The sequence below is a fragment of the Patagioenas fasciata genome, chromosome 13 (genome assembly GCF_037038585.1).
Source record: "Patagioenas fasciata isolate bPatFas1 chromosome 13, bPatFas1.hap1, whole genome shotgun sequence".
Taxonomy (NCBI): domain Eukaryota; kingdom Metazoa; phylum Chordata; class Aves; order Columbiformes; family Columbidae; genus Patagioenas; species Patagioenas fasciata.
Window position 1 is genome coordinate 14,910,174 of NC_092532.1, and position 23,304 is coordinate 14,933,477.

General features: G+C 49.7%; 1 protein-coding gene across 3 annotated transcripts in view; it reads right to left on the reverse strand.

The window, feature by feature from the left end:
- Nucleotides 1–23,304, reverse strand: part of HYDIN (HYDIN axonemal central pair apparatus protein) — a 144,614-nt gene that overhangs the window by 923 nt on the left and 120,387 nt on the right. For all 3 annotated transcript variants that reach the window (XM_071814217.1, XM_071814219.1, XM_065848077.2), the window contains 32 exons: nt 22,785–22,884; nt 22,162–22,261; nt 21,501–21,669; nt 20,990–21,228; nt 20,546–20,657; nt 19,731–19,935; nt 19,126–19,361; nt 18,523–18,674; nt 17,389–17,581; nt 16,699–16,807; nt 15,858–16,115; nt 15,162–15,304; nt 13,985–14,203; nt 12,662–12,822; nt 11,737–11,849; nt 10,864–11,110; nt 9,923–10,126; nt 9,120–9,258; nt 8,627–8,792; nt 8,144–8,291; nt 7,213–7,420; nt 6,741–6,962; nt 6,012–6,181; nt 5,625–5,823; nt 5,291–5,449; nt 4,467–4,747; nt 3,936–4,155; nt 2,644–2,853; nt 2,327–2,490; nt 1,604–1,754; nt 950–1,180; nt 118–342 (listed from right to left, as the gene is read on the reverse strand). In XM_071814217.1, coding sequence (XP_071670318.1) covers nt 118–342; nt 950–1,180; nt 1,604–1,754; nt 2,327–2,490; nt 2,644–2,853; nt 3,936–4,155; nt 4,467–4,747; nt 5,291–5,449; nt 5,625–5,823; nt 6,012–6,181; nt 6,741–6,962; nt 7,213–7,420; nt 8,144–8,291; nt 8,627–8,792; nt 9,120–9,258; nt 9,923–10,126; nt 10,864–11,110; nt 11,737–11,849; nt 12,662–12,822; nt 13,985–14,203; nt 15,162–15,304; nt 15,858–16,115; nt 16,699–16,807; nt 17,389–17,581; nt 18,523–18,674; nt 19,126–19,361; nt 19,731–19,935; nt 20,546–20,657; nt 20,990–21,228; nt 21,501–21,669; nt 22,162–22,261; nt 22,785–22,884 — 5,853 coding nt within the window. The remainder of the gene's footprint in view (nt 1–117; nt 343–949; nt 1,181–1,603; nt 1,755–2,326; nt 2,491–2,643; nt 2,854–3,935; nt 4,156–4,466; nt 4,748–5,290; nt 5,450–5,624; nt 5,824–6,011; nt 6,182–6,740; nt 6,963–7,212; nt 7,421–8,143; nt 8,292–8,626; nt 8,793–9,119; nt 9,259–9,922; nt 10,127–10,863; nt 11,111–11,736; nt 11,850–12,661; nt 12,823–13,984; nt 14,204–15,161; nt 15,305–15,857; nt 16,116–16,698; nt 16,808–17,388; nt 17,582–18,522; nt 18,675–19,125; nt 19,362–19,730; nt 19,936–20,545; nt 20,658–20,989; nt 21,229–21,500; nt 21,670–22,161; nt 22,262–22,784; nt 22,885–23,304) is intronic.

The window sequence follows — 23,304 nt, forward strand, 5'->3', positions numbered from 1 at the left end:
TCTGCCAGACCAAGCTAAAGGGGCTTCCCCAAGCTAGAGGAGACCCCTCAATGGGAAGGGCTGATGCTGGGCAGATGAGCTGCTTCCCAGTAGGAGCCCAGGGCAGGCTGGGGTTACCTGGAGGAAGTACTCGGTCTTCTGTCGGGCATAATTAATTATTTTGGTGGTGATGGTCTGACTAGAGCCGAGCATGGTGGAGAAGTAGAGAGGCTTCTCGGGATTGCTCACACTAGCTTTCAGGTGCAGGTTGTAGTAGAAACAGCCCAAGTCGATGCTCTGGAGCAGCAGGCGCCCAGTGCTCTCACCTGCTTTCAGGGGCTGGTACTCCAAGACAAGATCAGCCTGAGGGGAACAAAGGGAAAAGCCATTGGGTCAGGAAGAGACGGGGAAGGCAGGACCAGGGGAAATCAGTCCCTGGTGCACTCACACAGCACTGGAAGGCAGCCCAGCACCCTCCCTCACTTCAACTCTTTCTCTCTGTGGCAGAGCCCTGCTGCATGTCAGTGACAGCTCACTTGGGGGACTGTCACCAACAGGTGAGAGCCCTCCAGCACTATCCCAGAAGCTTCCCACCCTAAAATGCCCTTATACTCCCCCCAGGGCACAAAACAATCCAGGTTGCAAATGCCCTCCTGGTGGGGTGAGGCAGGACCTGCAGCCACTCTAAACTGAAAACACCCCCAACTAAATAATGAACATGGCACAGGGACCTGCCATGTGAGGCCTGATGGGACCATATCACAATGGGTAGCATGGCTGATTCCACCAGCACACAGTGACTCCCACTGGGGATATTCTCACACACTGCTTCCCCTCCAGATTACTAGCAGGTCAGAGCTGACACCTTTGGAAAGCAGCCCCAGGTGGTTCATGTTAACCTTTTGAGAGCACCCACTCCCAGAAAGGCTGCAGGGAGAGGAGGGCAGTACTGGACGAGCTCTGCTCCTACCTCTGACTGCGCAGGAACAGTGAAATGCGGGGGAACACTGATGTCAGGCACTTTGCAATCTATGGTAAACCTCACAGAGGTAGGCAAAGGGTTGTCCAGCTTGATGGTGGAAGACACTCTCTGCCGAACAGCAGTGGTTAATTCAATGGTGCTGATGGGTCCTGAAGTGGTGGCCTTGAAAGTCACCATGTAGAACAAGTACTCCTGGGTCACCTCGTTGAGGAAGGTCACCTGAATCAGAGAAACAGGAAATCACTGGTCATTTTGCACATAAAAACATTCCAGATGTGCTAAGCCAGCCCAAAGAGCTCCCCACAGCTCAGCACCCTATCTCCAAGAATGACCATAAGCTGCCACAGAGGACCAATGCAAGACCGGGGAACGCATGTGCAGTATTTCCACTTTGTACTCTCCCCATTGCCCACTTCTTCCATCTCAGCTTTGTCCTGACTCACCTGTGCTTAGCAGCCCACAGTGGGACTCACAAAGAGACTGATGTGTGTGGGGTGTGTGGAGAGGCATCTGCTCTTCAGCACCCACCCAGGACACCTACAGTCCCACCAGCAGGCACATGGAGATATGAAAACAGGTGTGTATCTTCTCAGTGAGCTAACAGGTCCTGGAAGGGCCCCACAGCCTGCTGTCCACACTCACTATTGCGCTAAAGACTCCTTCCTTGTAGGAGTAGAATGTGAGCTTGTAGTCCTTCTTGGCAGAGCCTGGCACATCAATGTATTCCAGCCCCTGCAGCACAGAACTGTGTTCCAGGTTTTCTGGTTTGATTATGTGGACTGTCACGAGGAACCTGTGGGTGAGAAGGATCCAGTGAAAGTCAGCAGAAAGGATTCCCATCGGAAACCCATCATGTGGGAGTACAACACAGCCTGTCTCATCCTCAGCGCCTCACGCAGAGGGAAACAGCTCTCTTGGGTCTGTTCAGCCTGGATAAGAGCAGGCTGAGAGGCGATCTTATCGGTGCTGATAAATGTCTCCAGGATAGGCCAGATTCTTTATAGTGGTGCCCAAGAACAGGATGAGGCGCAGCAGGCACAGACTGAAGCACTGGAGGTTCTGTTTGAATATGAGAAACATCTTTACTGTGAGGCTGCCAGAGCCCTGGGACAGGCTGCCCAGAGAGGTTGTGGGGTCTCCTCTGGAGACATTCAAACACGCCTGGACACATTCCTGTGTGATCTGCTCTGGTGAACCTGCTTTAGCAGGTGGGTTGGACTGGATGATCTCCAGAGGTCCCTTCCAACCCCAACCATTCTGTGATTCTGCTTTCAGGAAGCAGATTCCAGGCAGTGAGTGTGAAGCCTTTTCCTTGCCCTGCTAGAGGGATTGTTGATGAGATGAGACTTCCTGGGCCAGACTCACCTCTGTGGCCTGGTCAGCCAGTTGGAGACAGGGATGAGCTCAGTGTAGGAAGTCCTACATGGCACCTGCCGGGAAATGGTTCCTGAGCACTTTGGTCCCCCAGCAGTTCCTTGCAGTTGGTAGTACAAGCCTGTCCCATCTGGCAATGGGAAGAAAATGGAGCCCTAGAAGACAAGAAACAGGATAAGCAAGCTTTCCTGCTGTCTGGACCAGCTACAGGCTCTCAATCACACCTGGACAGTCCTTTGTCTCAGGTTGTCACTAAAGCAGCTTTAAGCAAGTCCAGCTGGCAGAGCTGTGACTGCAGCCCCACATACCTGATGCTTCTTGTTCTCAAAGCTCATGGTTAGGGGGCTGTAAGTGATCTTATAGGGCTTTTGTTGCTTGGCCTCCAGATGGAAAAATTCAGGCCCCTTCCAGTGTTCCCCCTCAATGACAGGTTGCACAGTCCAGGCCTCATTGCTGGGGTTGGACAGGAGGATGGTCTGGCTGTGCTGCTCACGCACCTCACATGCGAAATTCAGCGTCTACAACAGAGGAGCACAGAGGCTGCTTGATCACACTGAGGAACCCTTTCCACTCTCACAGACTCTGACTAGCTCTACACCAGGACCTGGAGCCCAGGGAGCAGCTTTTCCTCATCATGTGTAAAATTTCCATTTGAGCTGTAGTTTTTGGTGTAAATCAAGTTGTTGATTCTTAGAGAAGGGAGAGGAATGGGTCTTTTGCATGCTGGGTGAAGGGGGCTGCCACCTCCCAAAGAGGAAAGAAAATGGGGAGTCCCGGAAGGATCTCTCTCTTGAGCAAGGACAAGACCTGCAGCCACACGTTGTGGGCAGGCTGAAGAGCAGCTCTAGGCTCTTTTTTTGGGAGCAAGAGCCAACACCTCCCAGCTGCACCTCTTGCAATGCCCTTGAGGGCCAGAGGTCCTCCACGCTGCATTCCTGTGCCCCAGGAGCTGGATGGAGATGCTCTGCCCACTCCCAGCACTGAATCATAGAATCATTTTGGTTGAAAGAGACAAAGATCATAGAGTCAAACTACTACATAGAGTCAACACTAGCACTAAACCATGTCCCTAAGAACCTCATCTCTGCTTTTAAACCCCTCCAGGTATGGTGATGCCACCACTTCCCTGGGCAGCCTGTTCCACCACTTCACAACCCTTTCTATGAAGAAATGTTTCCTAATATTCAATCTGAACCTTTCCTGGCACAACTTGAGGCCATTTCCTCTTGTCCTATCACTTGCTACTCAGGAGAAGAGATGCCCTCTCCTGCCCTGACAGAGAGGAAAAGTGTGGCTGTGGGTGCAATAGTGTGGGTACAGCTGGAGGGCTCTGTGCAGGGGGTGTCAGAAGAGCCATGCAGGGTGTCCCCACATCAAGGGTGCTGCAATACAGAGCCAGGGCTGACAACATGCTCACTGGAGGAGCACCAGCCTTTAATAGAACAGGAAAGCAGTAACAGGGCTCAGGATTTTGGGAATCCTGCCCAGTGTTTTTTTCCACTCTCTGGGATACCCAGGCAGGAATGAATCTACACACTATGTTCTCCTGCCCTGGGAGAGATGTGGTGCAAATACTGGGGTAAAGGGATGACCCAGTTACCTCTCTGGTCACAGGGGTTTCCATGCAGCACCCCGTCAGTGTAAGCCGGAGTGGCTCACTGCCCTGGATGAAACACTGCAGGCCCTCGTACTGGATAGTGCGGCTCAGTGTGGAGGGGTGGAAGGTCACAACAAAGGGGACGTCCATTCCTGGGAAGATGTAACCCTTTGTGGGACAGATGGAGAAATCTGGTTTGAAGCTCTTGATGTCCCACTTAAACCTTGCCAAGGAAAGCACAAAGACAGAAAGGAAGGATTAGCAACTGGGAAAGCTGCAAATGCCATGTGCTGTCCCTTGTCCTCTTGTGGGCTTTTCCACAGGATCTCAGGCATGGTGCTGAGCCTCCTGGCAATAAGGCAGGACTCAGCTGCACCCGTCTGTAAACAAGCCTTCCAGGACCTGACTGCACAGCCTTGGCTGCACAACTTTCCACTGGGACAGGAAAGCAGAAGGGAATCTGGGGAAGCTACAGCTCTATCCAACCCTCATCCAAGCTCTCAGCCCTCAGAGAAGAACAAGGTTTTACGTTACTTGGCTCCTATGTCACCCGTGTTCTGCATGACGACTCGCTGGGATGTGAAGCTCTGCTGCACCACTGCTCCAAAGCTGAGGTGTTCTTGGTCCAAGCTCACATGGATGCCATGGCAGGAGCCCCGCACCATGAAGAGGGAGCGCACCAGGCCATTGCACTCCAACATCACCTCTGTGGTGAATGGCTGGATGCGGCACTTTGGGGAGAAGGTCACCTCCACTTTACAAGTATCTCCTTTAGGCTTCAGACTTAGTTCATGGCTGGGGTTCAAGCTGAGAACCTGCCCAAAGAAATGAGTGGAGACTGCTTCATCTGACAACTGAGCTGTGAATCCTCCACAGAGTCTCCCAGTTTCTCCTCTGTCCCCATCAATATTGCCCCAATCCTACTAATTCCCTGGTATGCATCCCTAGGTATCAAATTTTCCTGTGTCATGTCCATCTGGCCATGGTGAGCTGGACTACATCTTCCAAAATAATTTGACATGAACTCCAAGAGAGCTGTAACTCTTGGTATTTAAAGATTACCTTTCCGTATCTAATATACATGGCCACATCCTAACATATGTGTCTAAAATAGATGAGAGGAATCGTACCTTCTCACTTCTGGCTATTAGGGGAGGTCCTGACACCCAGCTCAGATGAGATATTCACATTGCATGTATCTGCTGGTAGGGCAGTCCCAGCAGGGAAGAACACACAAGCAACCAGGACAGTACACAATTGTAATTAGCTACTAGCTCCCAGCTAGAGCAGCTCACAGCTACCTGCAGGCATCCCTGTAGGCACAGCAAAGTCTTCTCCAGTGAAGGAAGGGAACTTACCTCAGGTTTTTGCAGCTCTGGGCTGGTGGACACGAGACTGAGCTTAAAAGTGAGAGGGACAGCACTGTTGTTTGCTATGGTGACAATCTTCTTCACTGTCTGTCCAATGGAGAGGGCTCCCAGCTTCACCACCTTTCCTTGTGGTTCCACAACATCAACCTGAGGCAAGAGGAATTAATATAAAGTGAAAGGAAATAAGGGAAAAGGTTTTCTGCCACCCTTGCAGCAGAAAACCTAAACATGGTAGGCTGGGAAAGAGAGATGAGGAAAAAGAGAGAGAAAGTCATGCTGGTTGGCTGTCACCTGGAGTTTTAGGATTTGGATTTCATCTCACCTTCATTTCTGTGCCCCTTCCTCGGACCTCAACAGTCTGCTGGTAAAGATCATTGATTTCAAAAGGGATGAGCTCATGATAAGATGTAACCTCTCTTGGATAGAAAGTGATGGGCACCTCCACCATCTGTCCTGGGGCCAGGATGTACCCTGGGAAGTTCATCTCCAGATGCGCGGTGCTGGTGAACAAGCAGTTCAAACTGGCAGAAAGCACAGGAGATGGGGGCAGAGGTGTCACAAGGCCATGTGTGCTCAGATGACAACATCAGGGCAACTCTCCTGTCTCCTCTCCCTGAATCCTCAGGATTTCACCCACAGGGGTCAGGAGGATGTGGAGTAGGCATGTGCTAAGCATGGGCCAAAGGAGTGTGTGGAGGAGGAGGCCTACCTGACATCCTTGTCTGCCTTGTTTGTGATGACGAGGGTCTGCTGGGCAGGCAGCATCCCAGCATGGTAGATGAAGCAGGCTCCAAAGTTGAGTCTGGTGGTGGAGAAGTGGACAGTGGGCACTACCACGGTGGCAAGTAACTTGCAAGTAAATGTGGGACCCTTGCTGATCTGGTGAGGAGAAAAAGAGTATGAGCCAGCTGAAGAGAGATATGAACTACACCTGCAAACACCAGAGATGGCCGATATCCCCCTCTTGATGGGGGACAGCTGGCTGCAGTGACAATAAGGAAAAGCAGGTGCCTAAGAACTCCAGAATGAAAACACATGGAAAGCTTGGTCTGAGAAGGAGAGGGTTTTTGGAGAGTCATGGCCCTGCCATATGCACCCATGTGCTGGCAAGACCTTTCTGAGCAGTGGGACACAACTCAGAAGGGACTGGCAAAGAGAAACAGGTCCATCCCCGTGCTCATCTAGTGCCCCTCCAAATTAGGGGCAGAGAGGGCTGGGGTATATGTCCTGCCACAAAAGCGCTTCCCAAAGTCAACCTGGATAAGCACTTCTTAAAATACTCCATCCCAAAACTGTCAGGCCCTACTTTGGCAGCAGGATACTCTTTGCCTCATTCAGGCTCTTCAGCTGATGGAGCTCACCCCTAAGCTCTGGGCTCCTGCTGCCAAGCTGCTGCGTAGGGAAGGTGAAGGTCCCGTATTAAACGCTGGTGTCTCACCTGAAGAGTCAGCTCCACATCCTTAAGAGAGCCCAGCTTCTGCGGGTGAAAAGCCAGCTGGGTGTCTGCCTTCCCCTCAGGCTGCACGGCGCCCATCTGAGGGGTGATGGTCAGGACCTCCTTACAGGCTGTGGGGCCACTCAGTTCCCATGAGAAGGTGAAGCTGAACTTGCCATTATTGTAGATGCTGAAGATGCGCTTGATATTCTCATTTAGCTGTACCTACGGGGTCAAGAGGGTGAGGACCAGGGCTCGAAGCACACACAAAGTGCTGGCTGGCCCAGCAAGCACCCTTTCATCTTTCACATTCAGCTAATGACGTGTCTGAAATATCAATCTCCCTCCCTCTAGAGGCCCATAAATGAAGAAAAAACATTCCCTCTCTTTCCTATGTATCTGCAAAGCACATGCTTAAGGCCCAACCTTGCAGGGCTTTGTGGGACAAACAGTTCAGGGAACTGATGCTGCTCACCTCGTTGAAATCAATGATGTTGATCTCTTTTGCACTGAGCTCGGTGACACAGCCGTCACCCCTCTCACACCTGACAGACACGTTCATGCTATAGCCGGTGGCCTTGATATTCAAGGAGAGGGGCTGGGTCTTCCTCTTGACATTGCACTTGATGTTGAAGACCACCTCTCCTTCTAGTGTTGGTGTGAAGAAAACTGTAATAGGAAGCCTGGGGAGAGAAAATCCTTTTTGCTCTGTTCACAGGCTCTTAGCTTTCTCAGCCCCACATTACCTGCTCTACAGGAGAGCTGTTTGTGCAATGGCTGTGGTGAGACCCCAGGGGAGACCCTGGGAGAAACCAGGAGGAGCACTCTGCCCTTCCAGGGTCTTCCACCATGGAGCAAGCCCTGGAAAGAACTGTGTAGGGTATGATGATCCCATGCAGTGAAATGGCAAAGGACAAAACAAGGCAGCAAGCCCCGAGCTAATGCTGCCCTTACTGCCCTGCCCATGTGATACAGGACAGCATTGGTCTGGGAGCCCATTTCTGTCCCAAACACAGAACAGGGCACCCCCAGAGGCCCCCAGTCTCTCTGATTTATATGACAAGGGTAACATCCTCTTCGCAAAGAGGAATCATCCAGCTCCCATGACAGCTGTGCAACGTGGGTGCCACCAAACTGCCTTCTTTGTAATGTCTATGAGTAATTTCTATGTAATTTCTAAATTTCCCCAGGAAGGGAGCCTAGAAGACCAGGGTAACCTGGACACAGCCACTTTATGGAGAAACCTGCAGTTTCATGGTGTCCTCATTGGGAAAGAATGAAACAAGGCAGATGTGTGCTATGACTGAGAATCACCTGGTGACTGCAGAGGGGAGAGCCTCAAAAGCAAAATCACAATGCTGTGTTTGGCATGTAGGAGAGGGAATCTGGCCTGTGAGCCCTGTTACCTTGAAAGTGGAGCAATGGAGCCTTCCAGGGGCTCTATTTTCACGGAGGAGTTGCATCCCTCTGAGAAGAGAGAGCCTTCTCTGAAAGCAAAGCTGTAGGCTTCCCTCTCATTGTTGATCATATAGAGAGTCTGTTGTACTTTGTGCCCTGAGCAGACGACAGAACAGCCGCTGAAAACATTTTCCTCTGGCCACCAGACCACCACTGCCCACAATGGTTCTGCCTTATTCTGACCCCTGGCTTCCCTGCATCACCCTCAAACCCCCACTTGGAAACAGCTTCAATCACATGCCATGCCTCTGACACACACCTTCCTTCCCATTCCTCTCCCTTGTACACTTGAGTGCCAGGAGCTGAATGCTCTGCTCATAAGAGCCCATTTCCATCTCCAGCTTCCTTGTGGGAGCTGCTGGAATAACAGGAGCGCTGGTCCCCTGGAGAGGCCCATTTCTGAGTGTGTATGGTATAACCAGGGTGCTCACCAATTAACAGCAAGTGAAAGTTCAGGTGGGATCTGTCCAGAGTCACTAATGGGTCAGTGGCATTGCCCACCAACAGAAATGGGACTGACATGCTCTGCTCAGGGATCGCAAAGACCCAGGATGATTCCGTGATGTCCAGGTGCCGGGGAATGAATTCAAACTTCATCTGGGGAAGAAATAGGCAAATGAAGGCAAGTTGTTGCCCTTGGCAGAGTCAGGGGAGGGGGGTACAGTCTATACCAACAAGAAGCCCCAGGAACCTCTACGTTATGTTGCTGTGAGCTCAGAGGTAGGCTGCTGTGCCGCTTACACCCTGAAAACATGGCAGATGTGGGATGCAGGTTCATCTGCCAGCTCATTTACACTGCAGTCAAAGGTTTCTTCATGGTCTTGGCAAGCTCACAGCGATGTGGGACAGCCAGTAAACACAGACATGGCTCATGTTAAACTGGAATATTTGTGTACTGGATTTACCTTAATTTTCTGCACCCACCTCTGCTTTCTTCCCTGGCTGGATCTGACCTCTCTCTGTGAGGCAGAAGAAAGCCACCCGTTCTGGTGGGGCTTCAGGGTCCTGGCAAGTCCACTGGAAGGAATACCCAGAACTGGTCGGGTTCATAACCATGAAGGTCCTGGGCACACAAAGCAAAAGAGATCACTGAGGTGGCATTTGGACATTCATGACTCCGTCCTGCAGTAGACATCAGGCACTGCCAGTCCTGGACACCACCTGGAAGGAGTTATTTGGTAGAGGGGAACAATGCTGAGTACCAATATTTTATCTGCTTTCTAGGGGCCATGTTTGTTTCCCAGGGGGGTACAGATTAACAGCTGTCAACAAAAAAAACCCCAGCAAGAATACAGCCAAGCTCTTGCACCTTAAAATGGTAAGATCAAGTGAAAAATGGTAAAATCAAGCCCAGTAAGGCATCTTTGGAAGATGGTGTTCTCTGTTATGGTTGCAGCCTTCACTGATCCTGTCTGACGGGTATCTCTAAGGAGCAAGAATGTCCCAAGGATGCTCTTAAATTGACAAAGGCTGTATTGGCCACAAAGCACAGGCTGGGGATATGTGGTCCTCCCAGACTGACCCATACCTTATTGAAGAAAGGGACAAAGAATGAAAAATTGGCCAGTTGTTTTTCACTGAACAGCTTATTCCAGCCCCAAAACAGACTAGTGGCCAAATGTCAGCAGATCACAGACAGGTACAGATGTGCCTTGGAGCTTGGAAAAGTTGTGGTTAAAGGGGATAACCAGGAGACCATCGACAGGAGAAGCCATGCCCACACCTACCTGCTGTTCCTGCTGCACACTCCAGTTGCTGCAAACTCAATCACTCTTGTGTTGAGATCCAGCTTTGGTCCCTCCAACTCTGAGCTGCGCCTTTTTGCAGTGATGTAGTCAGAGTCTTCCAGCTCAAAGTGGCAGTTTGTCATCAGGCTTCTCCCCTTCAGAGTCACCTCTGGGCCTTTCTGATTTGGTTTCAGGTTAGGAATACTAGGAAGAAAGGGACTGGTGTTAGCCAGACTAATGTTTCTAGACAGCCAGCTGTTTGCCCAGCTCCTTGCCCAGCACACAGTGTTGCATCCTTTCTCCATGCAAGCACTGAGCAGCAAATCAAACAGAATTGCACCCCCCACCGTGGAGGCAGAAGAGGTGAAGTGACAGAAACATGAACAGCCATGTGTCTAGAGAACAACCACAGCACAGACGCTTATATGTAGATAAGGAGGCCATGCTTGTCTGATAAAGAATCATAGAATAGTTTGGATTGGAAGGGACCTTCAAAGCTCACCCAGTGCCACCCCTGCCATGAGCAGGGACATCTTCACCAGCTCAGGTTGCTCAGAGCCCCATCCAGCCTGGCCTGGGATGTCTCCAGGGATGGGGCATCCACCACCTCTTCGGGAAACTTTTGCCAGTGTTTCACCACCCTCAGTGTAAAAAATTTCTTCCTCATGTTGCTTGCCCCTTGACAGCCTTTCTGTATCTTGTTCCAGATTTTGAAACACTCCAGGAGCTTAATATTTCATACAAAGTCTTTTCCTAGTGTCTTCTACCTACTTCTAGCAAGACTGGATGATCATCTTTCTGTGCTCCTGTATGTCAGTTGCTTCTGCTGCTTCTCTGGGGCTGCCTGTCCCCAGGTCCACACTCCCCCTCACCCCAATCAGAGGCAACACCATGAGTATCCAGCAGCAGAATGAGTTGAAAAGCACCTGGATGATCCCTACCTGCAGAGCATATGGCTCTCAAAGTCCCCCACACACACTGGAGAGAACTTCATCTGGAAGAGCTGCTCCTGCCTGGCAGGGATGGTGCCACTGCGGGGCTCCACAGAGAACGGTGAGGTGGCACTAATGGCATTCAGAGATGAGCTCAGGGAAGAAGAGACCTGCTCCACAGTGCAGCCCAGCCGGCTCGGACAACAGATGGAGTGGGGCTTCACAGTAGTACCAGAAGTGAAGGAGAGGAAATCCCCTGTAGCAAAGAACAGGTTATAGCAGGACATCTTTCAAGGAGAAAAATCTTCTGTTTCCAGCACCTCAGCCTCATGCTGCAGATGGACAGAAGGGAGCTGGGATGCACTAGAAGCATCTCAGGTCAAATACTTTCAGCAGGAGAACTCCCAGTGAAGAACAGTGAAAACAGTCGGTGTTTTTTTTCTTCTGTGTTACTGCTTGCTGAATCATAATGCCAGGAAGTCCTGGGGACAGGTGTGAAAGTGAGAACAGACAGGAGGGAAAACTGAGGATTGGGGGCAGCAAACACAGTGAAAAGACCCAGTGGACACCCAGCGAACAGCTTGAATCAAAACACACCCCTGAACATCTGTTAAAGATGCTTGGATGACAGACAGGAAGGTTAACATGCCCAGGACAGTAACCAGCTGCTTTGCTCCACACTGTTAAACTCTCTCCATCTCCAGGACTGAGATGAGGACAAAGAGAAAGTCTCCAGCTGCAGCTGAGAAGATGTTGATGAAAACAGAAGACTGGACAGGGATGAAGAGGCAATTCATACGCATGGTCTTCTCCCAAAGCCCTCAGCTACTGACTTGAAACACCCCAGACATTCCCAGCTGCCACAGAGACCCAGTGCCTCACCATACGGATTGGGCAGGAGCAGCTCCCCAGTCTGGCTCACTGGACTTTCATCCTCCGCAGCTGCCATCCAGGTGTATTCCAGGGCCACATTCCCTGTATTGGACAGCTGGAAACTGAAAAACAAGGAGGAGAAATAAAATGTCAAATAAACACCAAGTGAGTAGAAAAGTTAGCACTGCATGGTGGGCTCCTGGCACCCCTTTCTTTATGCTGAATAACATCATCTTCCCTAGGCAACTCTTCCATGTCTAGATCACTTCCCCAAGCTGCCCCAAGACAAAGTATTTTGAAGTCTAGAAATTAAAGAGCAAACACCAGCCATGGCACTCAGGAGACTTTGTCCAAGGGTGTTATTCTAGTCTTTTGGTCTTGATTCGACATTATTTCAATTGCAAACTCATCCTCAAGGAGACGACGACAGACAACACACAATGAGAGCAAAACCATGGTTGTTCTCAGCAGAAAGGCACGGCAGAATTGAACCTCTCCTCACACATCTTGGCAGGATGGCAGCCACCTGCTTGGCTTTGTGTGCAGATACATGAGCCCCAGCACCAGGACTTGGAAAGGATGAAGCAACAGATGATTTGTTTAAAGTGATGAACAGCAGGTGAGACTGAATGTAAAGCCCTAGAAAGGACTCAGGTCCACATGCGGGAGATCTCCAGGCCCTGGGATATGCCAGAATGTGTGTGGAAGCTGAAACCTCATGACCCAGCAAGCAGCAGCATCCCAATCCAAGGCTGATCAGCCTGTTCACAAATTAAAACAGGTTTATTAAGTGGCCAAGCAATGAGCATGTCAGCATAACCTCTGTGGCACAGGAACATGAGTAGAAGGAAAAGCAGAGGCCACCTGAGAGCACAACGTGGCTCTGGGGAAGCAGCTCCCACTTGCAGGTCCCTGCCTGGTCTCCAGCACCCACCTGAACGTCCTGGTCTGGAAGAGCAAGGTCTCCTTGAACTGAAACACGTGCATATCCAGCTTGAACTCGGCATAGTCAACAACAGCACTGAGACAAAGCTCCACCTCGCGGCTGCTCTCCTCCAAGACAGTGTGAGCTGGTTCTGGGTCTGTCTCGATCACCTCCAAAACAGACAGAAAAGAACCACTTAGCAGAGCTCAGAAAGCCAGGCTGAGCAAGGAGTCTTTTGGCTTCCAAGATCAGACACATATAGGGGTTAAAATGGACCATTCCCGTTTATTTCCCTGAAAATATTACTAAATTTGACTCTTCCACTATAGTATTTTTTTCTAGCTACTGATCAAAGCAATCACCACCATGGCTGTGAATACACATGGGGATTAAGACTAGGTATCAGTCCCTGTGTTTCAACCCTGTAGAGTGTCTGACCTTTTTCCTGGGCCCATATAAATCCAGCAGGCCTCTAAATTAAGATTAAATTTCCCTGCTGGTGCTCTGTGGATAGAGAAGCCCAAGAACGAACAAACCTAGAAAGCACCTTTTCCTTCTTGCCTTAGGAGAAAGTGCTTTTCAGATACGATGTGTGGGGCAACAGCCACACTGATGGGCGCTAGGGATGGGCATTTTGGGATGGGAATGAACTCACTAGGAAAGTCTCCAATTGGTGATGCTCCGCTGGGGAAGAAGTCTGGTTTAAAGATCTTACCATGGTTCAGAAACTAGGGAAGAATGATCACCCAAGATAAGAATGTTTGGCAATAATGACAGTAAAAGCAAGAGTTTCTGGACATGATACTTCTCTGGACTTCTGCACAACTGCCATACAGTGCCTGGGCTGCCTCATAATCAGATATTCCACACAATATAGAGACCACAACCAAAGTCTTCGGTATCAGTGCAGAGAGAGCTCAGAGTTCACCCACAATGTGCTGGTGGGTTACCCAGCATACACAGGTAAGTACTAGTTTTGCTCTCTACTTCAAAACAAGAGACAGAATGCAGTGAGTTTAACTCCTTCTTGGTGAAAAGGTGCTGAATAACAAAGAGATTCTAACACCATAAAACGTGTTATCATAAAACACGACCTCCAGTTCAACACAGGCTGCAACACTTCAGCTTTTGGCAGAGACTGATAGTTTGAATGTGGCTAAACATCTCCTGTCAAAAGTTCAGTTCATGGTACATCCAGCTGTCCCCTAACATGCACTGCTGGTTAACCTCACGGATGGACTAAATGTCAGAAGGAAGCAGAGATGCTGGTCTGCTGCTGTTGGCAATTCTTTTTGTGGAAGCTTGATTAGCTTTTGCTATTGTGCTTCTTACCTTCTTCTTCACGGGCCACGTGGCTGCTGGGCTCTTCATGGCATCCACCCACTTGACAGTGCGCAGGCGGTCGTCCCAGTCAGTAACCTGCTCTGGCGGGTGCTGGAAGGCGATTCTGGCCACCTTACACTTCACAGGGTGCATTTTGAAGGTGACTGCGACATCTGATTTCAAGGTCACTGTGATGTCCTTAGCACAGCCAGCATGGAGGTGTCCCACCTTGGGAGAAGCAGAGAGTCAAGACCAAACTGGAGTCACTAGCAAGGGCAGGACTGACAGTAAAGGGGTTGATGTGGTGAGCAGCTGTGCCATGAATCTGCATCTTGCTGTGTATTGATCCGAGTTTTGATAGAGAAAAGCACAAACAAGATATGCCAGCAATGCATAAGCCAGCAGTGTGCCCAGGGAGTCAAGAAGGCCAACAGTGTCCTGGCTTGTATCAGGAATAGTGTGGCTAGCAGGACCAGGGCAGTGACCACTCCCCTGTATCAGGTACTGTTGAAGCCGCACCTTGAATCCTGTGTTCAGTTTTGGGCTGCTCACTACAGGAAAGACATTGAGGTGCTGGAGCAAGTTCAGAGAAGGGAGTGGATCTGGAGAAGGGCTGGAGCACAAGTCTGATGAGGAGCAGCTAGGGGACCTGGGGGGTTCAGCCTGGAGAAGAGGAGGCTGAGAGAAGACCTTCTTGCTCTCTACTACTATGTGGAAGGAGTTTGGAGCATGGAGGGTGTTGGTCTGTTCTCCCAAGTAGCAAGCAATAGGATGAGAAGAAATGGGATCAAGTTGCACCAGGGGAGGTTTAGATTGGATATTAGGAAAAAAATATCCATAGAAAGGATTGTCAGGCACTGGAACAGGCTGCCCAGGGAAGTGGTGGAGTCACCATCCCTGGAGGGATTTAAAAGACAATCACATGAGGTTCTTAGGGACATGGTTTAGCGCCAGTGTTGGGCTAACGGTTGGACTCTATGATCTTGAGGGTCTTTTCCAACCAAAATGATTCTATGACTCTACGACATGGAGCAGGGTTGACAGCCCTGTCCCAGCAATGCCAAGGAGCACATCTATGTGGCACTGAGACAGGCTTCCACCGATATGTGGCAACTTCCAGCAGCCTCCCAGGAACCTGCTGGGCAGTGCTGGAGCAGCAGGGACAGGCAGAGCCATCCAAGCTCACCTGGGGGGAGAAGTGAAATGGGGAGTCCACCAACCACTCAAAGCGCATTGCCTCCACCCTGCTGCGATTGGTGATGGTGAAGGTCGCAGTGTAAGGTGTCCCGATGTGACAGTCCCCGAACTGGATGTGATCTGCTCTGGCAGCTGTTATGAATGACAGCAAGAGATGTCAGCATGCGGTGAGGTCCACCTGCCCCCCACATGTATGTCCAACTCTTCCTTGCTCCAAGCCTTCCTCCCTCTGGGAGATGCAGCTTCCCACCCTATCGTTTTCAGGGAAACACCAACACGTCCCTGAACACGTGTCTGTGCAGTGAGACATGCAGTGCAGTGTGCCCTGCCTCTGTGTACGTGGCAGCCACACTCACAGACACTGCATCCAGTGGGCAACACCACAGGCCTCGTTATATAGAGAACATAAATTATCACACATGGTCTTCATCTCCATTGCACACCACGGGCTGGCAGATCTCCTTTCATAGATACTCAGCTGGTATCTCTGACCCTTCCCTACAAGCCTGCAAACTTCTCCCTTGACAGAGGATCTTCCCTTATATTCTGAAGTGTGGCCACTCCGACTATGAAAGATAACAGGATCTGTCTGCTAAGGCTGGACCACACCTGCACTGGCACAGGGTAAACAGAAATGTCTATTTTCCTCTTCCTTGCTCCATTTTGGCAGCCTCTCCCCTCTTACCCGCAACGTCTTCCTCCAGATTCCACTCAGTGTTCTCCTCCTTGCTGTCTGCAACTAGCCCATGGATGTTATCCAGTGTGAAGTCATCCTCATAGCCTTCGCCCACCAACTGAATGTTGGTCTCTTCATATGGATTGCCCACCACTGAAAGGCAGATCTTTGCTTCCACACGTTGGGCCAGGGTGGGTTTGAAAAGCACATCAAACTCTGCTAATTCCCCATGATGCAGGACCAGGGACACAGTGTGAGGCTTCCTCTCTGCACAGCAATGGAGATCAGAGACAAGTGAACCAGCTGTTCAGAGGAAACCTTTCCATGGGGGTATAAGTGGAATAAGAGCCTGAAACCCAGCTGCCTCTAAGCACAGGCTCTCCCACCAATGGTTTCAGACTATTGTTCACAAGACTATGACACCACCATATATATCACTGCTTTAGTGTCTTAATCTCAGGTTAACGCCCAGCTCTCACTCAAACTGCATCCAGCCAGCTCCTGACATAAAGCTGAGTCAGGAGGGGTTTTGGCTTTTGTTGGCTGGCTGTGGGTTCAAGGCCTGCCTCTGTTCAGGCTGGTAGCTTCCCACATGCAGCAAAGACTTCAGACAGTTCACTGAAATGGCAACAGTCCCCCACAACTCAACCCACTGTGTCTAGAAGAACAGAAAAACTTCCTACAACTTGCTAGAGGGAAACCCTGCAAAGAGTCCACATGAAAAATTATAGGTACAGAGAGCCCCTGGAAAAAAACTACATCTAACATCTGGCTGCTGCTTGGCCAAGCCAAGAGCAGGGCACACATTTTCCCTCTGTAGGTGACCATACTTTATGGTTAAAGAATTTACCTTTTCTGGGAGAGTCCTCCTTTGAACCCACAGCTTGGTAGATGCAGTCTGTAGCGGGCCTGGCTTTCAAGAAGAAAACTCCCCCTTCATCCAGCAGGTCTAGCATCAACTGAGAAAAGGGAACATAGAGCAGGACCACACTGGTGTGGGTACAGGACAGCAGGAGGATTGACACTGCCCTGCTGCTGGTCCTGCATCAGGAACCCAGCGTGCTTCCCCGCTTCAAACACAGGTCTTACCACAGGGATTAAGTAAAATCAGACAGGAACAAGTGTTCAGAGGCATTGGGATATAATTAAAATATAGTAAAACAGGATAAAATACTAAAAGTAGTGAGCAGAATGTAATTAAACTATAACTGGGTGTAAATAAAATGTAGTAAAACAGGATCAAATACTATCCACTGTGACTAGGACATCACACATGCCCACATGAGATGCAAAACGTGAAAAGAGAAATGGGGAAAAGCAGCCCACCAAATCCTTTCTGTTGTGTTTAACTGAAAAGGACAGACTGGTCAACAAAATCACATTTCCAAGAGGAACTCCCTTCCTTGAAAGTCAAAATCAGTCATTTGCTTAAAAAGAACTTCTGAGATCTATTTCCAGGTCTACCATGTTTTCTGGGACGGTTCCTCCATGGGACAAGCACTAGTTCCCAAACCAGAGCATTCCCTGAGCAGGCCCTCACCTGGACAGGTATGATGCCACTGTTTTTGAGGACCAGAGGGAGCTTTTCCAAATCACCAAGCAACAGCTTCTTGAAGAGCAGCAGAGGGTTCCCCCTCTTATTGCGAAGGACCGGGCGCAGGACCGTCACCCGAGGCAGATTCCCATCTCCGCTGATATCGAAGGTCAGACTTTGTGCTTTAATTGTGGCAGGGCTGCAGGAGAGGCAGAGGAAAAATCATTAGGGCTGGTATCAACCTGTTCTCTACTTAGTGAGTAATAAAGCAAATGCCACCCACTGCTTTTCCCTGGCTGGTGCTCCTGTACCACAGAATACATCTCTCCCTCTCCTCCCAGTCCAAACTGGGGACATTCACAATAGGAACTTGCTCTGAAGAGCCAGAGCCTTCCAGAATACCAGTTAGAAATCATTTCACTTAATCAAATTATGCAGGTAAATAATGAGGCAACAGATGAGACATGGCAAATTCACTGGCTGCAGTGATATGAGACATATGCAAAAAGCACACGCACAGCATGAAAACAGTATAAAAGCAGGAAGGGTGAAGTAAATAAATAATATCAACAGTAAAGATTATTTCCGAGGACACTAAGCCAGGAATTGCTTATCAGGGCAGAAAGCTGACTTCGCTTGTCCCAGTTCAGTCACTAAAGGCTTGGGGAAATGCAGGTCAGAGCCCCGGTACAGAGGAACTGGGCTTCTCTTTTAGAAGGGGTCCAATCGCTCCTTAACATAAAATAACATAATATACCCCAGGTAATCACATAGGGTCATTTCATTGTAAGAAACAAGGAGGAAACAATGCATGCTGACTTGGTGGCACAGAAACCATTTCATCTAATCACTTGTCCTTGGAAAACCCCAGCTCAGCGGTTGCATGTTTTTATTTCTTTCTGATTCAAGAACTTCCAGTACCGAATGTTACACTGTCTTCACAGTTACTCATATAGGCTAAACTTTAACTCTTTATTTTTTTCCCTGTTGTATCTAATAGTTACTGCCTACTGGATTACCTAACGCTAAGTACTCTACCAAAGGCTACTGAAAGAGTTATCATTAACAAAAGGTCTGCATGCTCCCAGAGGAGAGGCAGCTATCAGAAAGTCACCTCCAAGATTTCCCAGGGTGAGTTACCTTGTTTGGACATCAAGGGAAGCCTCAAAAGTGCACTGGTAGTTCTGCATCGTTTGTGGAGTGAAGGTCACCGTAGCAAAGGTGTGGGAGTGGCTGGGCACCTGCATCCGAACGGGATCCACCTCGAAAATGTCACTAATGCGGCTGTTATGCTTGGGAGAACCCACAAAGTGGTGTTAGGAGAAAACATCCTTCAACATGCTGCACTTTTATTCACATATGCATCGCGGGGAACAGCCCCAGACAGCATCTTCCCTCCTGCTTCCCCAGATGGGCTCCTTCCATCTCAGGGGGTGACTCCATCCATTGCACAGGGACCTGCCATAAAGCCCAGGAGTGCAAAAGCTTGTTCTGAGCACTGGGCAGCCATCCCAACATACATGAGAGGTGGGGACTGCACGGGATACCCTGCAAATAATCTAGAATTGACCTTTAAAGAGAAGGAAAAGACTAGGAGCCTGAGGAAAAGGTCTGCTTTGAGCCCTGGCAGATAGGTTCAGTAGAAAAGCCCAGTCTGAGCACATTTTCCAGAGATATTCTGAATGGTTCAGGCTACACGTAGCCTTTAAAAGAGCAATGGTCACCTTGGCCTCTTGTTCTTACCTTCCCAGGGACGGGTTTGATGGAGAGGACCACATCACAGGGGACTTTGTTCACATTGCGGATCTTGAAGCGAGCTTTGGCCTTGTGCCCAACCAGAATATTGGTGAAGATAAACTTGTTCTCATCTGTGATGAACACACCCTTGTCTTGCACTGTCTGTAAGATCTGGCAGAGGTTGATGTTGCTGCAGATTCGATGCTCCTCAAAGATGGACTCTATGTCGTCAACCACAAAGGCTGCAAGCAGACCAGAGGGAGGCCTGAGGATGGAGAAGCCTTCCTGCTGAATTTCTCTGGACCCTGTTGAGCTCTCAGAAGGTTTGATAAGCCCTTTCTACCCAGGTCACTGAAAAACTCAACCTTGGCTGGGGGAGTTGGCTGTGAAGATGGAGCTCAGTCACCTTCAGTCTTGAAGGGTATTGTTTTCCTTTGAATCTTCCATGCATCCATCCCAGCCTCTACCCACTGGTGGACTTTGAAAGGGATGGGAACCTCTGACAACTTTAAGATGAGACTTAAGGGTCAGGGTGCCTCTCTAGCCAAGCAGAAAGTTTTGGCGCTGATCAGCAGCAGGTCTGGCCATGGGAATCTATGAACAGGACGTACCTGGGAGGCAGGACTCTGCAAACAGGGTATAGGGGATGCCAAGTGGGTTGTCCTTGGGGTCTCTACCGCCGATATCGATGCACAGGTGCTCCTTGCACGTGCCCAGTGGCTCCGCCTGACAATCCACTGTGATAATCTGCTGGCCTCCAGGAGGGAGGGAGCCAAAGCCAGGGTACACCGTGAACATGCCGAGAGTGAAGCGAGCCTGCAGAAAGAGTCCCAGGAGAAGCTGATGTCCAACAGCCTGACCTGGAGCATCCCCAGCAAAGAGTACATCACTTCTTGGCCTCCAGCCAGGCCCAAGCCCCCAGTTCCAGGGAAGGGAGGGATGACTCCATTGCCCAAAGGCACCCTCAGATGAGATGAACAAGCCAGAAGAAGCTGCAGGCCTGTCCTGAGTAGTACAGAGAAAGAAGTTTGGGTGTAAAGGCTGAAGATGGCAGCTGGGATCCTTCAACTCCAGGGGTAAAACAGGAGAGCAGAACTGTGAGAAATTACAGGAGAGGAGAAAGCCAGGAAGAAGAAAAAGCAAGGTGATCTGGTATCTATGGACTGGGAGTTCGAAGAGGGACATTACGTGGTATTCACAGACCTGCTTTGGCTAGCAGGTACCGAACACAGCACCTACTCCCCTCTCCTGATCCCACAACACTCACAGGGACTGAGCAGCTCCTGTCTCTGCTTGTGGCTGGGAGATGATGGACCTCCACCACACACCACATCCCATCCTGTGGTGATGAGCCCCCAGCCCGGGCACAGCAACATCCTCCCACACCTCCTGTAGCTGCATGTGTTGGGGAGCAGGAGCCACCCACCTGCATGGTTGGGTTTGCATCCCTGGACAGTGAGTTCTTTCTTTGCTTGGCTGAGGAAGTCGTTTTGCTTAAGTTATTCTCGTGAGAGCGGTCAGGTTTCATTTGATTTGCACTGAGAAGAGAAAGCAGAAAATACCTATCATGCTGAGCTCCCCCTGCCTTTCTCTGAGGTTAAAGCTGTTTTTCCTCCCCATGGAGGAAATCCTTCCTGCTCCCCATGGCTCCCAGGTCCTGCCTGCAGCACTTACTGCTGTTGCTTATGGATACATCAGCTATATCACCAGCCTTGTCCTACACATGGGGATACCAAGGCACTTTTCTGCCCCCTCTTCACAAGCCAATGACACAAACGGACAATAACCCAGGTGTCCTGGCTGCCTGTCACCCACCAGCTGTGCTGTGGTGCCTCCTCAGGCAGGAAGGCTGGTGCAGGTCTTCTCTCACCTTCTCTTTAGCAATACAACTGCATCCTGTTCTGCTCGGTAGATGTGGAATTTAAAGTCGAGGATGCCTTTGTTCTCCAGCCTGAAGGTGCAGGTTTTCTTGGTGCCATTTATTATGGCACCAAAGCTGATGAGTGAAGCAGGGCAAATGCTGTATTTGCTGAATGTGGCTCTTGCTGACACTTTCACTGGGATGACAGCGATGGTCTCTCCTCCTTCACCGATGCTGGGTTCAATCACCTGCAGCCGGAGAAGGGGTTGGTAAATACAGCAATGAAGCCAGTCTCTATCTCTGTCCCCTGGCCCTGTCACCTTACTCTCCCTGTTTAAATGCCTCCTCCAGAGCCAGATTTTTCAGCTCTGCTTAGGAAGCATCACAAATGGTTTCTGAAAGACTTCGTTGTTCATGTATGAGAAAGGATTCCCCAGCTAAAGCCTTCCTTCCAGAAGACACGTCCTGCTTACACTCCCAAGACTTGGTGTGCTAACACCACCTGGTCCAGGCAGCTCACCTGGCAGTGCAGGATGGGTTTGTCCTCAATATTAATTTCCACCTTGGGGTGGAAGAGCACCTGGACCTGCACAGGGCGATCTGAGGCAGTCAGCAAGCCCTTCTGCGGCTGGACAGTGAAATGGGATGCCAAGTCAGGTATTTTGGTATCTGCAGTTTCCAGCTTCAAACTGGGGAGAAAGGGAAAGAATGAAGTTTCTCCAGTTAAAAGTACAAGTGCCATCAGCACAGCCAGGACTTGGGCATAAAAAAATACAGAAGTGAAAGAGTCCAGCTCTGCTTGGGGAATCCTAGATCTTGACACAGAGTACAGACAACCACAAGTTTTGCAAGCTAACCTTGACCCCAAATTTCTTCATTTGCTCTTTTAAAGAGTCTCATAAAGAGAAATGAGCTGACCCTCCAAGGAAGGCAATGAATCTTAGCAGTGAGCGGTTTATATTTCAGGGTCTCTCCATGTGGTTCCTGCTGAATTGTGAAGAACTGCTGGACTGTGGCTGGATTCTCTATTAAAATATTTGAGATTAGAGAGCCCAGGTTTATATTTGCCTAGACCGTGAGGTAGGCATAATGGAAACAGGTTCTAGCCATGGACAGCATGAGAATGCAGGCCTGGGCAGATGGTGGCACCATACGTTCACAGACCAGGCAGCTGGACCCACCTGTATCCAATCTCATACTTCCCTTTGTTCTTCAGAGTCAGCATTTGTTTTGCATCATCCAGGACCCTAAGGATTCCAAAATCCATGCCGCCATCTGTACCTGCAGAAAACCCACAGAACAAGGTAAGAAGTGGTGAACATTTGTGAGCTGCTGCAGACTACACTAAGCGACAAGATACATGTTTGGAGTTCTCAGGTGGCACAAAATTCTTCTCAGCAACTTTCTGTTCTTGGAAGTTTTCTCCAGCTACTTTGCTGCCCTTTCTCTTACTTACTTACATCTGCAGCTAAGGAGTTTGGGTTCCATCTCCTCCTTTCCAAGGGCAGATCCAACAACTTTATGTGCTGTGCTGAGCCTTTAAGAGTTGCCAACTGCTTCTTCCCATCACTGTTGTTTCAAAGCCCCCAAGTCAATCTGCACACTCTAAAGTTCAGAGGTGAGAGACTCAAGGCTGCCTGTGTCCTGACAGTGCTTTACTCCCCACACCCTGCAGGATATGTGCTTTATGTATTTGTGCCATACTTACATATTATCCCATCCCAAGTGCTTTGGTCATCCACCTGCCAAGGCAACACAATGCACAATGCACCCAGACTACTTTGTTTTGCTGGCATCCACTGACCTTTAGAAATGCTGATGCTCAGAGCAACATCATAGGGCTCCGCAAGAATTTGGATATTTTCAATCTGAACAATTCCCAGGACGTTTTCTGCATCTGAAACCTGAGGCAGCAAGAAATAAATACTGCTTAAACCAGTCTCTTAAATTACTTTGTAGACAACATACAAGTCCTTGTCTCTGCCAACCACTTCTACCATGGCCTCCCCTGCCTGACAAGCATTTGTGGACTCTCAGGCTTTCCTAACCTGTTCATCTCATGGGCCAACCCAGTGGAATTCTGCCACAGTAAGAAACCCTCTCAGCCCAATTCTGCACTCCTACAGCAGGAAATGCTGCTGCTAAAGCAGCTTGGGAGACACAGTGATGTAAAAACAATCACAATAAAGTGTGAGTTGTCCCAGAGCAGGTGGCATTAGCAACCAACCCTCTCCTCTTCAATTGCCCACCATTGTCACTGAAATGTGGCCCCTAAAACATAGGGAACAAAATCCCAGGGTGAAAGTTTGTTGCTCCATGTTAAG